General features: G+C 42.0%; 2 protein-coding genes across 2 annotated transcripts; one reads left to right on the top strand and one right to left on the bottom strand.

Annotated features, from left to right (window-relative positions):
- Positions 1–3,362: 3,362 nt before the first annotated feature.
- si:ch211-149e23.4 lies at positions 3,363–13,267 on the top strand. The gene is made up of 14 exons (XM_035155393.2): positions 3,363–3,480; positions 5,399–5,725; positions 5,884–6,192; positions 7,816–8,097; positions 8,180–8,342; positions 8,944–9,113; positions 9,205–9,486; positions 9,614–9,916; positions 10,013–10,297; positions 10,387–10,549; positions 11,154–11,314; positions 11,442–11,517; positions 12,702–12,729; positions 12,873–13,267. Exons 1-14 carry the CDS (start codon positions 3,363–3,365, stop codon positions 12,987–12,989), a joined length of 2,784 nt encoding a protein of 927 aa, XP_035011284.1. The 3' UTR covers positions 12,990–13,267.
- A 1,173-nt stretch (positions 13,268–14,440) lies between these two features.
- rrp8 (ribosomal RNA processing 8) lies at positions 14,441–19,134 on the bottom strand. Its single transcript, XM_035154170.2, has 8 exons — positions 18,888–19,134; positions 18,379–18,496; positions 17,713–17,980; positions 16,782–17,613; positions 15,745–15,874; positions 15,550–15,656; positions 15,366–15,462; positions 14,441–14,609 (listed from the first exon to the last, which is right to left on the bottom strand). The coding sequence occupies exons 2-8, from the start codon at positions 18,481–18,483 to the stop codon at positions 14,496–14,498; spliced, it is 1,653 nt and encodes a 550-aa protein (XP_035010061.1). The 5' UTR covers positions 18,484–18,496; positions 18,888–19,134; the 3' UTR covers positions 14,441–14,495.
- Positions 19,135–20,331: the final 1,197 nt, after the last annotated feature.

Genomic DNA, 20,331 nt, shown 5'->3' with positions numbered 1-20,331 from the left:
TGGAGGCTGCATTTGAACTCACAGTGGATCGTCTAGGCCGTCCCGTTTCGAAAGTTCCTTCAAACAGGGATGAAAAATGCATGATTCTATTACAACACATCGAAGGATCCAACAGATGGATCCTTCTCGGGCCAAATCTATCCCAGGATTTATTGCGCGATGAAGTTAACAAGCCACTCAGAGTAGCTATAAACGCAATGGTAAAAATGGGGCAAGCTGGTGTCACAAATAGGAAATCCTACGTGGACCAGACCGTCTCATTTGAGTTCAGCCTTTCGCAGTCTACGTGGCCCACGGAGGCCGCCTCCTTTCAAGGAAATGATCTACGCCCCTGAATTGCAACACAGCCAAAGACAGCTAAAGATTGGAAACGACTGGAAACAAGGGAACAGCTATAACCTGTCTGGGTCCAAAGGAGAAAAAAAAAACTGTAAAAACACATGTTTTTCTACACCTTTTGTTTTGGTACACATTAAAAAGACATTTTAATGTTTTAAAGTGACATTTAGCGTCCGTGGAGGCAGATTCTTCACCTTAAGTTGGAGCCAATCACTGTATCCCCATTCAAGACAACTCACAACTTGAAGACGTCTAAACTCCTGCTCCTCCGTTTAGTTGATGCATCCAATTAAGATTTGCTGATGCTACGAATACTCATGTGCTGTCGTAATAAGACGAGTTTCTCTCATGATGATTTGCATTTGGAATCATGAGCTCTGAACCGCTTTGAGCTCGAAACTTGGAAATTTCCAGCCTTTTGATGCGAATCAAATGCAGCATTAACGAAGCCACTGAGCTTTAAAAGCCAACAGGCTGCTGTCTGTCTTCTTTTGACACTGCATAAAACTTAATAACCAAATCCAGGCTAAGACAGAAAGTGTTAACTTTAATGTCAGAAGATGGCTGCTTGAGGAGGCTGTTCAGACACCTTGAAGCAAAGGAGCCAAAACAAGACAAATTATTTCAAAACAAAACCTGTCTGTCTCGCCAATCAAACTTTTTTTGTGTTTTCTCTCTGCGAGTGCAGACCACACACGTCCTTACAAACGTGAATGGTATTAGATTGTACTTGAAGATTTATTTAGCCCAGAGAGAAGCGCATGGTACTGATAGTTCCTTTAATTTCTCTTTGTGCACAAATGCCAGCAGTGTCACAGGCCAATTCCGGAATGTGACTCAGACTGATAGTGGCGTATCAATCAAGTGTGTGTGACAGAGTGGAATCTGTTTTGTTGATTGTGTGTGTGTGTGTGTGTGTGTGTGTGTGTGTGTGTGTGTGTGTGTGTGTGTGTGTGTGTGTGTGTGTGTGTGTGTGTGTGTGTGTGTGTGTGTGTGTGTGTGTGTGGGAGGGCTGGAGGCTTCACGATAATTCAGCTGTGAATGAATAACAGCAGGAAGAGATGGTGCAGATGATCGGTGATTTTCCCTCCTGGAGAAAGTGATGATAAGGTCCCACAGAGTTAAGTAGGTTAACACACAACCCTTCACGGGCAGGTTTGCCGGTGTTTTACTGCGCACACATTATTACTGGCCGATCACCAACCACCTTTTTCCAGCTGTATTTCAACAAGGCCAGAGAGAAAGTGATGGCTCGATAGACAGCCCGGTGAACGGGACGCCGTTTGTACATCTGTAAAGTCTATAAATACCTGGTCTGTGAGATGTTAACAGTTTGTCATCAGTGAAATGCATTAGCTCGCAGACAGTAGGGCACACCCGGAAAAGACGGAATTTGTTCCAGACCCCTACTCCAAATTCCGCCCACCTTCGGGGAATAACCACTTCAGGTAATTTGATTAGCAGGTCCAAATTACCTCCAGCTCCATGTTCATGTGATTGCACCAGGTTTTAAGAGATAGACACAACTATGTGTCAAATGTTTGCCCCCCCAAAACCAAATGTTGCATGTAATTTCACTGATGTTCTGAACTGTGTTTTACCTTCCGGAGATATCATCGTTCGTGGTAAGAATCAAGTTGAGGGGCTAGACTGGAAGTAATCAAACGCTTTAACCTGGCTTTGATCGTCCCCACAAAAGCTCTGTCATCGATCTGTGGCGCAGAAGCTGATTTGTAAATATAGATTTGAAAAGTCCCAGTTTGATTTCCCTTCATCTTTTATTCAGTCTGTATCTCAACTCAAGAGACCAAGATATGATACTTTGGCTCCAATAACCCTCTGATACCAGTTACTCAAAACTCTTTGAAGCACTTTCAAATCTAGATTAAAGGGATAGTTCACCCAAAAATTTAAATTCACTCATTATCTGCTCACCACTATGCCGATGGAGGGGTGAGGGAAGTGTTTGAGTCCACAAAACTCTTTTGGTGTTTCAGGAGTAAACCGCTTTGTAGCCATATCCAATACAATTGAAGTTAACAACAGAAAAAAACAGAAAATGCCTCCATACTGCTGACATTCAAATTTGACTCAAACAAGGTCATTTACACCACGTTTTTAGATAAGATAAGAAAAGGCCTCTAAGGCTTTTTTTAATGGATGTTTGTCACCAGCAGTACATTGATTGTGCTGTAGTGAGAGTGAGACACGTCACAATTTGTTCACACGCTTCAACATTTCTCACCACAGTTGCCAGTTTCATACTGATGAAGCATGAAGCCGTTACATATGTCATCAAATTGTGTTGTGCAGCATTTTTTTGTAATTGTCGAGTCGTAAACTGTCATTCTCCTGTGGTGTGGATGATTCAAGACTGAAACTTGATCAACTCATACAGGAAATGAGATTCACATTTTAAATGTCCTGAGTTGCTGTTTAACGCAGAGCCCTTCATCGAAAACATTCCACATTTGCTTCTCTTTGCAGTTTTTCTTCGCAGGGTGAGAAATTGTGTTCAGCAAATACATCTGACTGGAAAAAAAAAAACACAGCGTTCACTCAAAGTGAATTAGAGGAGCATTATGCAATAAAACAATACCCAGAGGTGAGTGATTTCCCAAACTGCTGGTCGTGAGCAGCAGGGAGACAGGCGGTCTCTGAGGGCCGTGCAGGGACGGGGTGGTATGAATGATGCATGGCTTTACCACTTCCCAAGGCGCCTTTCTATATGAGGTGGCTGAGTAACTGAACAGACACTTCCTGCGTGGCGACTCGGACCGTGGGCATCTGAGCAGCGAAAACCGTGAGAGACATGTAAATCTGCAGGGACTCCCCATGCACAGAGGGACAATAATGGTTTCAGAAAGCTAAAGGGAGAAGTGGTTTTACGTGCACATACCCAGTGTGCGTGTGCCTGTGTGTGTGTGTTGCAGTGAAAATGCACGCACAAAGGCACATGCACATCAGTGTCAGCTGCAGAGGGTGTGTACCTACAACCTAAAACCGCAGTACACACACTTTAAATGCCTTTATGTCTCACATGCACTCAGCCTATCTCACTCGATGACACCATCATGGGATGCTCGGGGCTGTTGATTTTGGGTCTCTTCATGAATGTTGCTCACTGCTTGGAAATTCTGGGTAAGTCTGCAGTGCTGCAGTCCGTCTGTGACCGTCAGCTGTTTATGAGCTTACTTTACTGGCCCTGTAGGTCTTATTTAACCTGTGGCATTTACACTAAACAGTGCAGCCATGGTTTTCCTGAGTGATTAGTCCAATTATAAATGCACACAGGCAATAAAGCCACATGCCAGATGCATTTTTAAAAACGAACTATTTCTGCAATTTATTACTGATTGCATGTTGGTTTTGTTACTCTGGCTGTCCGTTTATTATTATTATTGATCTGCAGTGTCACCTACAACCACATTAGTTCGTTTACAGCCTTTTAAAGTTAATATATGAGTGTCGTTAATGTTTTTTTTTTCATTGTGTAAGAGGACAACCCACAGCAAGATAAACTTTATTTAGATGATCCTGCTGTTTGGTTTTGGGTTGAGTCCATCTGCAGAGTCACAGTGAGGTTCCAGCTGGAGATGAAAGTTTAAATGTGTGAAAAAGCATTTTTTTCAAAGTCGAAACTCTTTTATTTGTTTACCACTTCCCCCGATCTGCAGAGGAAAGAGTTGCTGTGTGTGTGCTTGGTGCTGTGTTTGGTGAGAGAAAGAAGACCCTGGGGCTCAGGAAATATGATGCAGTGCATGAATGCATGATTTTTTATTCTCCTCTCAGTTATTACTTTACTTGTATCCTTAAGGTGTGCCTTCTCCATGCTTGGCTGACATTTATTTTGGCAATAACCTGCAAGGGCAAATGAAGTATGAGCCCACTAGGCATAATTGAACTGATAGAGCATATTTATTTCTCTCTCTCTCTCTCTATGTGTGTCCTTTAAAGGTTTTGGAGTGTCTCCACCTTGTTTCCGTTATGTAAAATAAAACCAACAGTGTTTCAGCCTTGAACTGTGTTTGATGCACGCAGCCTATTTTAGGCTGCAGCAGCTGGCTGTGTGTTCACTGGTTATCCACCAAGCAGTGCTGCAGCAAGCTGTCGCCATTTTACTCATCGTGCATCTAAAGCTGAATAGAAGGTCTTGGCTTCAAGCAGCTGATAGAGCAAAGTGTGTCCTCAAGTGCACTTTGATGAAGTCAGCAGAGGTAGCAGAGTGAAGGGTACTTGGTATTCACTGGAGTCTACACGCTGTCCCTTCTGCAAGTGCTAAAACCTGCCAGCTTCTATTAAATGTCCTTTTCTTTGAGGCCTTCTCTAATCGTTGCTGATTTCTCAACGGTGCGAAGGGATGAGGTTGCTGGAGTCTGGATATGGATCAGGGCGTAACTTTTGGACTGTTCTGTAATCTATGCACTGCAGAGGGGACAAGGCAGCATTTATATAAGCTGTGTCCCAGTTCATGGGCCACCTTCTTCGAGGAGGACGCGGCAGAACCGTAATGAGACAGTTTGAGACATTTTCTAATTTCATTATCCTTATAATTATCCCTCGTAGGTTTTTTGACCAAACACCTAAAACGAATGGCATTTTATAAGTTTATGTCACACAAAACTAAGATAGTGATAATAGTGAACGTTTCCTCTTAAACATCAGCACATTAGCATGGTCATTGTGACCTTGTTGACATGCTGTCATTAACGTTTCGCACTCAAAGCACTGTTAGCATTTCTTCAAACTCTTACTCTAGTGTATATTGATTATTGGAACGTTCTAATCATGATAAAATAAATGACAACCTCATGACCACTGACCCGGTTAGTCTGCCTCATCCATCACCATTTCACTTAACCAGGGAAGCACAATAGGATGTGCACAAACCCCTTTCATAGGCACAACAATGGACATTTATCAGCCGGCCGTCTGTCCTCTCAGGAACCAGAACAATCACATGTTCTCCCTGAACACATCACTGATCTGCTTGTGTTTGCAATTTCCAAAACGGCTCAGATGAACTTATGACCTCTCGTTGTGCTGTTCTGCGTCTCAGATCAGAGCGAAGAGCCGATAGAGATCAAGCAGAACGTCACGGCAGTCCTGGGAGAAGTCGTGTACCTGAGCTGCAGATACCTGGGCGACAGTGAGATCCTGAGCGCCAAGTGGATTCGTCAGATTAACTCTAAAGTTAAATCCAAGGGACTGGCAGGATTTTCAAATGGTCAACCATTTAACCGCGGCGACTTCTTGGTGCCGGAGTCTGTCACGAACCTCACGGTCCAGATGAAAGTGTCCAATGTGGACGTAGAGGGCGAATACATCTGTGAGTTTGAAGACGAAGAGGCATCTTATACTGACAGAGCTTTTGTCACTGTACTAGGTAAGTCAAGCCAATAATGTCTTTCATTTGTTCAGATGAGGTTATGATGTCAATGTCTGGCTCTATAGGGTCACAACTCTGGCAACACCAGTCTCATTTTAATTCATTTTCAGACACATGTGCATGGCTGACATGTTTACGTCTCAATTCGTTCACAGCTCGGCCTGATGTGCAGATCCTCGTGAATGCTGAGACCATAAACGGCACTCACTTCCAGTCTGTGTCATGCTCTGCCATCGGTGGCAGGCCCTCACCTCAGATCAGCTGGGTGGTTCCTGGCCGCGCTCCCTCAGATTACCCCTTCACTGTGAGCGTCAGCAACACAGCTCACTCGAACGGCACGTTCACTCAGCAGAGCATCCTCCGCTTCCCCACGCACCTGCAGGAAGAGGACAGCGTGACCTGTGTTGTTCAACACCCGACCCTCCCAAACCCCAAACTCACCACAGTGAGGGTGGAGACCTACAGTACGCACGTACTCAGCAGCACTTTGCATCTCTCTTGTTGTGTTTGTTGCAAGGAGGTGATAAACAGCGTTGTATCGCATCAGCAGTCAGAGTCTTGTAATCATGACTTAGCATAAACTCCACAATAACTGTCTCCTGCTGATTTTTCACGTTTACCGTCACTTCCCACTGCTCCACAAAAACACAGTGACAGACCATAAATCACAATGTGCAGTGTAATGCATTCATGTGGGGATGCGTTTCACTGGTTTTAAGCATATGGAAAAACCATAATGCAGCAATAACCTTGTAACTAATCAATCATATAATTTCATACCAAAGTGCAGTTTGCTGTTTGGTGACTGCATTGCTACTCATTCTTTTGACAAGGCAGGTTCTCACACAGTCTTGTTAAGTGGTTAAAACAAGTGCCAATTTTACACATTTTAACAAGAAAGTTCTTTCATCTCATAAAGTATTAATGATGCATGGGATCAACACATCTTAATTCCAGGCTTGCACCTTCCTTGTGGCAAATATTTGTCCACTTACACATTTTTTTGTATTAACTTTACAGCAAGCATGTAGTATGTATATTCACATTGTTTTTACATTATTTACTTTAATTTTGCACAGATCATCCCCAGATGAATGATTTTGCACTTGCATCTTGAACTCATGACAAAAAACCTATAGGCTGCCAAGAAACAGCTGGTGCAACAGTAACCTGCAAATTGTAGACATAAAAGCTCGGTGACCATTTTTATTGAGGCTTCTACCTTTGCATGCTCTTGGTACACCACCATGCTAAGAGAGATTACATTTTGAAATCCCCCTACCGGAAGCAACACAGTACAAGTCAAGCTGTTGAGTTGTTTCAATTGTCCTAAATTAGTTAATTTACTATTTCATTTGTTTAAAAAAAAATCTCTTTTACTGTTTATGTCCATGAGTGCAATATGTTTTTGAAAGGCCTTTGCATCCAGCTTCACTTTGGGCAGTGCAAATCGTAAAGTAAAATCCCTCCATGGATGTTCATACAGCAGGTTTAAGATTACAATCTCATTAGCATAAACCAGGCTCATTTGTCCATGATGCATTCAGAGTCCACTGAATAACTGCAGCTTAGGTAATTCTCTAACTGCTGTGGTAAAAATCCACACATAACTTTAGGTGTTAACAGATGGAAAATTCAAAGCCAAAGTGTTTAAATCGTACAAATCCTTCCCCGACAGCCGAGCTATTAAGAGCTGTTAGCTCACTCCTCTTACTCATTAGGGGAGGCTGGCTATAGCATGACACTGCAGCTTTTATGTATTTGATAATAGATTGTGATCTCTGCTGAGTCCCTGTATTAAAGCATGTGGTTGTCTCAGCTTTGGTTGGACAGCAGCTGGGCCAGACATCTGCTCTCAGCTGCAGCCCGGCCAACAGATGGGACAGGTGATAAGTCTGAGTCTCCCCAACCCAAGCAGAAGCCCCTTATGGTCTGTGTTTAGCTAACATCCAGCTCATCCGGCCCGAGCTTCCTATTAAACAAAAACACCTTGAGCCTTTCACTTGATATCTGACTTTTTTTAATTCTCTGGAAAAAACATTAGAGCCTGTGAAAGAAAAACTCTTGCTTTTCTTCCTGCTCTGCAGCGAGGCCAAATGTGACCATTAAAGCAGAGATGGTACAGAGAGGAGGAAATGAGTTCTGGGTGGTCTCGTGCATTTCCTCTGGAGGGAGACCCGACACTGACATCTCCTTGGCTTTGAGCAGCGATGAGGAGCTGGAAAGAGAAAACGGCACAGACTCAGACATGCAGAGAAGCTCCGTCTTCCTCCCTGCAGCAGCGTACGAGGGCCACAACGTCACCTGTGTGTTTGACCACCCCAAGTTTACACAGGTCCAGTCACGAGCCGTAACTCTGCCGACTTTTTGTGAGTACCGCCAGTGTCTGGAAAAACTCTGCTGATGCCCGTGAGGTAAAGGTTCACCACAGATATTCTGTTTGATCCACAGATTTGACTGGAGTTCGGTTGTTGAACTCGGAGACGAGAAACAACGACTTCAGTGACGACTTCAAACGCACTGAAAGTTTAGAGCTGCAGGAAGGAGAGCGTGGAGTTGTCATCGGCCTAGAGGTCGTTGGGAATCTGCGACGTTACAATATCACCTGCAAAAAGTAAGTGGGAGACTCAAAGGTGCTTTAGATATGGAAAATAATCCCATGATTTCCTGAGGGTTATCTTAACTTTTACTAATACATTTTTTCATTGAAACTTTTTTATTTTTGTTTAATTTTAGGTATTTAAATTGTCTTTCCATTTTTGCATTTGTTCCCATTTTTCAAAATTTTTACTTTAGATTTTTATATTTCAAGGAACAGACGGGCAAGTGCTCGTGTCATCAGAAAACTCGACAGAATAGCAGCTGTCAAGCACCATTTGTAGTCTAAATCAGATAAAATGGAGTTTTAGTTTTTCTCAAACAATATTAAAAACAACATGGGGGAAAAACAATTTCCTTTTCAAAGACGAGTGGTTTCAAAGACGTACTATTTGTACGTAAAGACTGCAACAAGTTCCATATCTTCTGGAGGATGTGGTAACACATTTGGTGGCGTCTAACCACAAGTGCTAGACAGCAGGAACCAGATTTAAACACATTTCCTGATCTAAATTATTGTTTATTCAATTTACACTTTTGATCATTTTGATATTGCTGAATCATTTCAAACTGAAGCTGGAATCTCTCTTTGTGCATTTGCTTGTGTGTCTCTTCAGAGATGACGGGCCCTTGCCCACAGGGTTGGAGCTGGTTGGCAGTAGCCTCACAGTTCAGGGTTCTGTGGAGTTTCAGCTTTCCGGCCTGTACGAGTGTGTCGTCTCCTACCATCATCTTAAAGCAACGCTGCAGATCAACATCACAGTTCATCCTCATGTTACTCGGCCTGGTAGGTGAATCTGTGAGTGCTTCTCTCATGGTGAATTCCCAGCATCGTATGTGATGTTAATGTGGAACCTCCTCTCCACGCTTCTCCTCAGTTCCTCCCACCATACGAGTTGATTTGCGGACTAAAGGTGGACACCGGGTGATTGAGTGCTCAGCAGCTGATGCTGTTCCTGCAGCCAACGTATCCTGGCTTCTACCAAAGGGTGTGTCTGGAGCCTCTTGGTCCAATTTCACTTCTCATAATGGAAGCCACTCTGTCAGGGGAGTTTTTCTCCTCCCTGCCTGCTCGCCCTCAGAGCTCACTGCAGAGTGTGTGATAAATCACCCGGCATTTGAGGAGCCAGAGACCAGAAGCATAACGCTGCCTCTTTGTGGTAGGTTCAACAAATCAAGCGATGGATCAGTAGTGGACACATTTGGCCATGCAAACATTGTAGATTTTAGCTACTTCTCCAACGAAACACCTCACATCCTCTAGTTGCACTTCTCTTTTCCTCACAGCTCGAACTAACATCACCATCAACTCCAGCACAGAGTGGAAAGATGGTGAACAGTTCACGAAGGTCGACTGCTCTGCAGACAGTGTTGCCTCTGCAGCAGCTATAACCTGGCATGTTGGTAACAGTGACGAGAGCATCATGGGTAACCTGTCAGAGCCTGAAGTCCAGGCTGATGGCTCGGTTTCAGCCCGTAGCTCCGTTCACTTCTTGTCGTCTTTGTATGCTGGTCTGAATTTGACCTGCACGGTGGAGCATCCGAGCTTGGAGGCATCAGAGAGAAGAACAGTACACGTTCCTGTGCAGAGTACGTTACTTGTTTCTTTGAAATGTTTCTTTCTATGACACACACACCCTTGCACAGCTGCTCATTTCCTTCCTGTCACCCTTTATTGTCTTTCAGGAGCCCCTCTGCTGAGTGTGTCTGTGGTCAGACAGCGGGACTCGCACCTCTGGCTGGGGGTGTGTGCCTGCAGAGGAGAGGCTGACGGGACAAACCTCACCTGGGTTCTTCCTGAAAATGCCAAAGGTCAAACATCCCTGCACTCAGAGTATGAGGGACGCTCCCTGAGAGCCAGGCTGACTTATCAGTTTCCTCTGGCCCTTCATGAGGGGCAGGACCTGACCTGTGTGTACCAGTTTAAACACGGGATCACAGAAAAGAGGACCGTTCACATTCCCAGATACTGTGAGTTCAAAAGTACACCTAACTCAATCCAAATGTAGAAATTCACATAAATGCATCAAAGAAACGAGGTTGAACTGACTTTCCTGCAGATATTTCCGCCGTGAGAGTCCTGAACCGCACGACTCCTCTGCTGAGCCGCTATGGTGGTGAACCCGTCATCCACCGACTAGCTCTCCAGGAAAATGATCACAACCAGAAAATACTGCTCCGAGTGGAAGGCAACGTGCCACAGTATGACCTCAGCTGCAAGAGGTGGTGTATTATTATGGTCATCATGGGGAAGCACCTGTACACACAGTGAACTGCACTAAATTTAATGTTCCCATATATTAAAGGATCTGATACTGATAGAGTTAAGAATGATCAGCTAAACTGGATTGTTTGCACAACACTAATGCTGTAGCGCTTTGACGTGAATTGCAGTTAGTAGTTTGACATTTTGCTAAATATGTTAATTTGCTTTATTGATGAGTGTGACTGGAGATAAGAAGATCTACAGCCAGGAGATGGTTGGCGTAGCTTATACTGGAAACAGGAGAAACCAACTAGCTCTGTCCAAAGATAACAACATTCACCTTTAAAAGAAGCTTTAAAAATGCTCACAAATGAACAAGTTATATCAAGCTTGTTTTTTCTGTATAAAAAAAAAAAGAAGCAAAAGTGTAAAAAAAGACTTTATGGGGATTTATGTGCAGGACTAGTTCTTGGCCGGGTGCAGTAAACTTCCAGACAAGAGCTCGGTATCAATCTTCTTTGCACCTGTCCGTAATGGCAATAAAGCAAATAAGCATATTTCCAACAAATGTCAAACTTTTCCTCCGAGGGCAAATTGATTTAGAAGTTACTTGTGTTTCAGGAGTGACGGCTCGCTGGTCTACATGGAGGGGCTGGCTTTGCTCTTCCCGGCAGAGCTCACGGAGCGGGACGAAGGCCTGTACACCTGCTGTGCGTCCTTCTATCACCACATGGCCACAGTCAAGATTCAAGTGGAGGTCACGAGCAAGTACAAGCAGTTTGGTAAGTGCCATGTTGCGTTTCTGCCGTCTGACTGATTTCCTCGAGACATGATCATACCAACATAATCTGTTTGATCTGTGTGATGTGTGGATTTTGTGTGATGTATCTGTGTGTGTGTGTGTTGCAGCGCTGGCCGCCATGACCTGCGTTTCTGCGGCCTTGGCCCTCATCATCATCCTCACCGTCACTCTCTGGGTGTGCTGGTGAGTTAATTGCCCCCCCGCAGATGACAGGTCGCCGCTCGGCAGGTAATGTGTTGCTGGGCAAATGAGGGCAACGCTGCCAGAGTCGTATACGAGACAAACAGGATGTGTGGATCGTTAACCCAACTAACCAAAACCCCAGTGTCGTGCAGTTATTCATAAACAGGAAGCGATGTGGCTGTAGCAGACAGGTGCCGCCGCAGCCCTCATCGTAGACAGGTAGAAAATGTTCCTTCAGTCTGAGTGAACAACAGATTTATGTCTCCAGTTTGCTGTCTGGCTTTTAGCAGTGTTACTTCTGCACTTGACTGCTGTTGGTTGGCCCGTTATCATCGAAGCCTCTTTGCCAAAGCAAAGTTGAAGGGTTCAAGAAGTCCACATTAGTATAATGAAACTTGAGCTGCCGATCGTCAATGAAAAAGAAAAGCCACAAAACCATCTCTTAATCTCAATGGTGCTGGAAAATATCCGTGAGTCACACGTCTTTTACAACTGATGTGGGAAATCTGTCACGATGCTCGAGCTGCTTTATGGCGTCTGCCTGCAGACTTTTCCACATTTCCAAGTTCGACGCCAAAATCGGAACTATTCCCAGGAATGTTTGTGAGGATCAGATCAGGCCTGTGAATGAAGCTGGTGGTTCAGAGGCTACTTCAATAGGCCTGCCTCTGTGGTCAGAACATTTGGTCAAGGTGCCATTGGTTGACGGACCCTCTGTCCCATTATGCCTTGCTCCAGTGGGAGGGTCCTGTCCTGTCAGGCTAATTCGGGAAGGTCAGTCGCGCAGCGTACAACAAGAATACACATGAAAACATGACTCCCCGGGAGAGATGCTATTTTGGGACCGATGTGGACCCCGACTCCCCCCTCCCGTCCACTAGCGGGGACACATTTTTGAAAACAGCAGGTCTTCATTGAGTCGATGTCGATAGGGTCATAACGTACAAAGCGAGCTGCTGCTTCTGACATCAGAGATCAATGATGAGGACTCGGGTCCCCTCTCCTCTGCATCAATATTCCTGTCACATAATGTATTAGCACCTGCAACATGTCTACTTGAACTGTGTCCGGTTGAGCCACAGTGTCATCTAGTGGTGATGTCCAACTTCCTCATAAAAACAACAATAAATCCAAACAGGTCTTTTCAGACGACTAATACAGGCTTGTTTTGTTTTGTTTTGCAGCACAAGAAATAGGACAAATCCAAATAAGGTACAATTACATCTTGTTATAATTTAAATTTACAAATTTTCACTTTAATTTCACCTTGTCATCTCAGATTTTGCCCCTTTATTCAAATCAGGAACCTAAAATAACCTCTGCTCCTCGGTCTTACCTCCTTCTCTTAAACTCAGGGGCAGGAGCTCGGCTCTCCTGCGGTGAAGAAGCCAGCGATGGTAGAAAAGAACAGCAAGGAATATACTCAGCTGCTCAAGTACTCCATCATCATTGATGTGAGGAGTGCGGTGTGAGGAGGAGAGTGAAGGTGGTTTGTTTTTTAATACAGCGTTCAGCTTTACATGATATGAAGGCTTCACCGCACTGCAGGATTGTTTATGAGTTCAATGTGTTTTATATGTGACTGAACTTAAGTGAATCCACTGTTTTTGTTCTTGTTAAAGTTCTTAAGTTGCCATTGATTTTTAAAAGCATTACTTTTTGCACTTTTTCATGTTATACTTGAATTTTGTTCTCATTTTCTATGCACGTTGTTTTCTCAGGTATTTGACAATAAAATCATGTATAAATATATTGTCTGTGTTTGTAACCATGTGACTGCACCATAACAAACACATGTCCAGACGGCCGACACCCTTCTTACTCACCATCTGCCCTTGTGTAATCTTTGGTCGACTGATTCAGTGAGGACATCTGCTGTCACCAGAGTAATTCTATAAATAAAATTCTGATGCCGGATGACAGCAGACTGGACCCACAGCCCCCACATAAGGCCACAGCGCCGTTACGCCCTCTAGTGGCAGTTGAATATGCACACAGCTGAGTGAATCAGTTTTTAGCCACAGCACAAATTTCATTTTGGAATTCTCTCAGATGTTCTGTTATTTCTCTGCCTTCAAAGTTTATTAAAATAATATCAATGCTGTAGTGTCACATTAATCCCTCCTTGTTATTACTGCTTTAAAATGAGCATACACGCTGGAGGGGCTGTGGGTGGGTGGGTGACTTCACCTATATTCTGTTAACCTAAAGTGAGATTAGAAGGGTTTGGATATTAACTTCACTTTAGAACTGGCATTTTAGCATATTGGGTGTAAATCCGGAGAATTCTGCTCTTTATAGCAAAGAGACTGCAGCCCCCCCCCACCCCAACATATTGCACAGTAAATCAAAGATTTAGCAGGTTTGCTAAAAGATGGTAATCATTAACAAAAAGGGGATGTCAGATTTATTTTTATCAGGAATATGTAGGCGTCTTCCTGTTTGTTGTCTGTTTACATGTGTGGAATAAATAAGCAGATCAAAGAAAATAAAGAAGAGTAACCATACGCTCCTAAAGTTGTTCAACACGCACACACCAGAGATTTTTTGAAAAGTTTGTATTTTGCATCATTAACAATCGCATGTTAAAGACAATTTTAGCATTCACATGACTTGCCTTTGTATTAAATTAAAATCGAATTACCTAAATTATCAGGGTACACAGAGTGTGTCATGTAGATGTTTATGTTGGTTTCACTTCTGACTTAACTATTTATTTCAAATCTCCAATCAGAGAATTCAACCTGAGCCGTTTCTGCTCAGAAAGGAAACTGCAGGTGAAACGAATCATGTACATATAATAAACATACACCTACAACAGTAGGTTAGAATCTGTGAACAAACGAGTATCAATCAGAATATGACACATTTAAATGAAAGTATATCATTTTGTGCTGCTTTAAAAAAATGACAAACAGAAACGACATGTGGGAAAATGAAAGGAAACAATTTAATTTCTATGACGTTCTCTAACTTCCTCATCTTTTCTTGTACAGACAAGGATTCAGCTGAAGTCCAAACTTCTTCACATTTTCTGGAGCATTTCCTGACTTCACACATTCAAAGGAGTAAAAATGAGTGTTCTCCGTATCCTAAAGAGAAAAAAAGAGACAAAACACAAATGATTCAGACGATCAGGCATCTATTTACTACCGGTCACTACTTTTACAACACGCCCATGTGTCCAGCTATGTACAAGGTTTATTTCACTTAATTCAGGTCAGAGCTGCACAGTTTCCAGACTTATGCCCTAACGAACAATTCATTTTCATCATAAAAAGAACATCATCAGCCTGTTTAGCTGCTGAATGAGTCAAAGATGTAGATCAAAGTATGGATTAAAGATTCCGTGATTCCGTTTTTAAAAATCTTTCTTATTTATTTGTTCCATGCTTTAATTTGAAAGCACACCAAACCTGAAGGTGATCTAAAACATGGCTAATGAAAACCATTTCAAGTTCAAGTCTTGTTCAGGTTGAGCTGTTTGCATGATGTCCATCAACCTTAAATACATTTAACTGAGTAACTATGTCGTAAACTATAAACCAGTCCACTGAACAGTCTGTTCTACCTGAGGCTCGCTGCCATTTACTGTCTCCAGCTTTGAGCGGACACATTTTAAAGGGAAAAGGAAATGATACTTGTACTCACAGTAAATATGGTTGTATGTTAAATTAAGATAAGAGACAAACATGTCAAATGTAGATGTTTGCATGCCAGACAATCGCTTTTAGAGCTGTGATAACGCATGAGCTAACTTGTCTAATATTTAACAATGTATGAGGGAAGGTAGACTAATAAGAATCTTTCTCTGTCCCTGTAAACAGTCTTCATCTTGTTTGTCTCACCTTGGAAACCATCCTGAATCCCATATTAGCCAGAGCGGTGAGGAAGCTCCGCACATTGTCGAACCTGCTGGCCACTTCTGCTATTTTAAGCACACCCCTGCAATAATTGTGTACAACAGTTAGACATATAGTGAAAGTACAAAACTAAAAATGCACATTTTGAAATCAATATCAGATCTCTTACCCCATCTTTAGGACTCGATTGGCCTCTGATAGAAAATCCGCCAGGTTGGTCCCCATGAGGGAGAGACAGAACACTGCGATGTCCACAGAGCAGTCACGAAGAGGCACCTGCACAGACACACATAATATGTTTCATTCTATAACAATCACACAGGAAATGTACATTCTTTAGCAAAAAAAAAAAAATCACACTCACGTTGGCCATGTCACAGACTGTGACCAGCTCACAGGCAGCTGCCAGGTCGAAGCTGTGCACCTTGTTCTGCACGCTGCGAGCTATTTTACAGTCACCGCATCCGAAGTCTGCAACCACCATAGCGGGCGGTCTGAAACAAATGGTACGTGTTTGAAATCACAAGATATAAAACGATAATTAACATTCTGGGGTTAAAATCTAAACAGAACCGAAGCTCATGCAAAGGTCTCACAACCACAAACAGCCAGCGAGTTTGCCACATTATTTCATCTCGAGGCTAACAAGGACATATTCTCACAGCAGTTTACTGGAGCGTCAGTTAAAACACCCACAGGGCTGCATCATCTCCTGCGTGACTCCAGTCCTCAGTGTCACATCTTCAGCAGAGTAATGATGTAGTAGAGTCTTTAGTGTTTACAGCAGATAAGATGCACACAGGACAATGACCTGCCTCAAACAGAAATGTGAAGAATATCTTATTCCTTTAACAATTTTGGAAGTGTAACCCAGATGTGTGTTTTACAATTTCCAAGATAAATGTTCAAAGTTGAATTTGTTTATATGGCACATTTCTAGTCTTACAGACCACTCTAACTACTCTACCGTACTAATCCCAAGCCAGGAATCAAACCACTGACATTCTGGTGAGAGGTGAACCCGCTCTACCTCCTAAGCCCCAGCCACAGCTGTGTTAAGAAACTTCAGACACTCAAAGAAGTGAAGCTTTGAGCCTTCGTACAACAGCATCTTACTTTCTTCTTCTTCATGGAGAACGGAGCTGCATCAAGTGTCTTGTGAACTAAATATTAGACTTTGATATAGAGGTTTAATTTTCCTCTTAGTTCATGTGTGGACAACTGAGCTAGTTAAAGTTGCTGAAGAAGAACATGAGCATGTATTTGAAAGCTCTGAAAAGCTAGAAAGTGGATTTCTGAGTTTTTACTTTGTTGTTATATTTCCTATTGTTGAATTCATGCATTCCCTCAGGAATCTAACAAAATCCCATTTATTGATTATTAATAATTGAGATATCTCACTTTAGCTGAATCCAGGAGATGATGGCGTCCACCGGGTTGGCGGGCCACCTCTTGACCTGTGTGGTGTATCCTCTGTGGTAGATCCAGAAGGCTTGAGGATCCTGCTTGAACATGCGCTTGGCGTCGCCGCTGGACGTGCTGTACAACACTTCGTTAATGTAGCGGAATCGAGCCGACTCCAAGCGCTGCTCCATGCGCAGCCTCAGGGAGGCCGAGCGGTCCAGCTTCACCTCCTCCTCTGGTGCCGCCGGCTCGTCTTTCGGCTCTGCTGGACTCTCTGGTTGGTCTGGTTGGACTGGTTCTTTGATCTGGAGCATTTTCCGCAGCTTCGCTCGTTTCAGAATCTGTTCTTTGCTCAGCTCAGGTTTCAGTCTTTTATTAGGTGACTGCTGCAGATCATCTGTGATCTTAGCGTGTTCATAACCACCCTTTGTTTTGGTCTGTGTTTCAGTCTGCTGCTTTCCCCCTTTCAGTATTTCTGGTGCACAGGATACACCAGTGTCCTCGTCAGGCTGTTTCCTTTTCTGTGGTTTACGTTCTGTCTCACTTTTCTTTTTTGGACCTACAGTGGATTTTTTACTGTTTTTGCTGATAGATGAATCCGTTTTTACTTCTTCCTTCTGCTTGTGTTTATCTGCAGATTCTGTTTCATTCTCCTCCTCCTTCTCGCGGAATTTATTTTTACACTTCTTCTTGTTCTTCATTTTGTTTCTCCATTGTTGTCTACTCAGCTTCTCAGTGTCGTCTGGGTTGTCTATGTTTGTCTTTGCAGATTTGGTCATTTCTTTATCCTTTGTCTCGCCTGCAGACGTGGTTTTTATCTTCTTGGCCACTTTAGGACAAAAGAAAACATAGTTAAATTTCACATTGATATCGTTCCGCTTCTCTGTGCATGAAAATACAACAAGCCTTTCATCAGCTCATTACTCACCAACTTTGTTGAATTTACTTTTCTTTTTTGCCGCAGGTTTTTCCTCCTCGACGCTCGGATCCAAATCTCCGTTCTCCTGCGGCTCCTCTGATGTCTTTGCATGTCTTCTCTTTTTCCTCCTCTTCTTCTTTCTCTTGGTGGGGGACGAAGATGCTTCTGCCGCACCTTCGCTGTCACTGTCCTGCTGGTGGTCCGTGTTCTTCCACTTAGGTATTGATCCCAGAGTTTCCAGGGTCCGCAGCAGACTCTTCTTCCCAACAAGCTTGGACTAATCAGGGGAATATAATCGTGTTTGTAATTAGTCTTTTACTAAAACAACATGCAGGTTAATACTGGGCTGAGTAATACAGTTAACATATTTGTTCTTTATTAATTGTTGATAAATTCTGTGATTACTGCATCTCAAATGAGATGATTTGCTATTTCCTTCCATCATACGTCAAACTGAGTATCTTTGGGTTTTTAAGACACGTTTGTGAACAGAACATTTGAAATTGTCACTTTTGACAAAGTTGTGATGGATTTATTAGTCGTAACATACACATAATAGTTATTTGATTGATCAAAAAACAACACATTTAAATGACAGATATTACTGATGTATTACACAGTCATAACACCAATACTTGCACTTGGATCAGGTGAACATGGTGGATTTTATTTTACCTTGACATGAGTGCCGTTGTTCACCTTCTCTTTGCCTTTAGAGACAGTTTTACTCTGAGTTTGAGCGTCTTGATCATCGCTCCAGTCTTCCTCCTCATTAAACATGTTTCCACCAGGACTGTAATTATAACACACACACACATCAGTATATAACACACCTCTGTAAGTAACACACATCTGTAAGTAATACACACATCTACAAATAACACAAAAACACATCCGTATACAACATACACATTTACAAATAACACACACATCTGTAAGTAATACACACATCTACGAATAACACACACCTACGAATAACACACACATCTCTAAGTAATACACACATCTACGAATAACACACACATCTCTAAGTAATACACACATCTACAAATAACACACACACATCCGTATATAACATACACATTTGCAAATAACACACAGATCTGTAAATAAAACACACATCTGTGTCTAAGTGCTGAGGATCAGGAAACCCTCCGTGTCACCCTTCTCATTCAGTTACTCACCAGTCTCCTGTTCACTTGTCAACCAGTTTGTTGCGTCGGTGTCGCTGTTCGCACACAGACGTTTTATTTAATATCATTAATATTTATGATCTAATATGTATCTACCGTGAATGTATTGTATCTACATTCAGTAACTTCGGTCGTTTCTTGTCAGAAGCGAAAGCCACGTTGTTTCCTCGAGCACGAACCAAACAGAAGTTCAGGCGCGAGTGGATGACGCAGGCACACTAGAGATTCATGGGAAATGTAGTTCTTCGCAGCTAGGAGACACTACAAATGTAGTCGAACATAAATGCTCAGTACTTCAATGTTTTTAGGAGAACGATAAAAACACTTCTAATAATAATAATAATACATTTATAATAGTTTAATCAATGAATACATTTTAATGTTGAGTACTCAGACCTGAAATGAATTACTGAAAACTATTATAGACAAAGAACTTATTATCAAAATCAATATTTGTTTATATATGTATTTTCTATATTTAAATAAATATTTTCTCATAGACTATCCCCAAACTCCAGTGTTGCAAAAAGAATCCTTTCAAAAGTTATAATACACTCAAAACAAATTTACCATAAGCTCACACACATGCATAAACATAGACTCTTTACATCTGGTTTCATTGTTATTTTTTACCTACACACATACGTTTACACAATATTTTGTTCATTGTACGTATAGTTTGATAAAACCTACACAACATTTTCTGTTTGTCTGTTTTCAGTGTACAGTTGTATTGTTTTAGTAGGAATGACTAATAAATCTGTTTAAAACAAGGAAAACAAAATCTAGACAAGAAGATAGATAGATAGATAGATAGATAGATAGATAGATAGATAGATAGACAGACAGACAGACAGACAGACAGATAGATAGATAGATAGATAGATAGATAGATAGATAGATAGATAGATAGATAGATAGATAGATAGATAGATAGATATATAGATAAATTAAAGAACTACTACAAAGCTGTCACTGCAAAGAAGTGTGTGCTAATGGAGATATTGACAATACAAATACTTTAAGTTTAAGGTGAATGAAAGACCAAAGTAACTGAGAAAGAGTACTGAAGCCAAATATAAATGCAGATTTAAAGATAAATAACTGAAGCTATACAATTTGTGCATTAGACTAACATGACCTGTAAAATGATGGTACAGCACATGTAAGTGTATTTAAAAAAAAAAGACAAGGGGAAACCTTCTTTTCTTTTCAGGGTCTTTCTAAGCTGTTTGTATTATTATTGTTTCTAGCCTTATTATTGCCCTCCGGGGACAAATACAGTTGTTTTTAATTGAATTGAATTCTGGCTAAATCTTATTAAACCTTTAAACAAAAATAGTGAAAACAGTGCAAGGGTAAAACTTTCTTTTCTCTTTTCTCTTTTTTGTTTACATTATTGTTTCTGGTTAAATCTAATTCGACATATTTAAAA

Source organism: Hippoglossus stenolepis, chromosome 4, assembly GCF_022539355.2.
Source record: "Hippoglossus stenolepis isolate QCI-W04-F060 chromosome 4, HSTE1.2, whole genome shotgun sequence".
NCBI classification, from domain to species: Eukaryota; Metazoa; Chordata; class Actinopteri; order Pleuronectiformes; family Pleuronectidae; genus Hippoglossus; species Hippoglossus stenolepis.
This window is presented reverse-complemented; position numbering and strand designations above follow the sequence as displayed.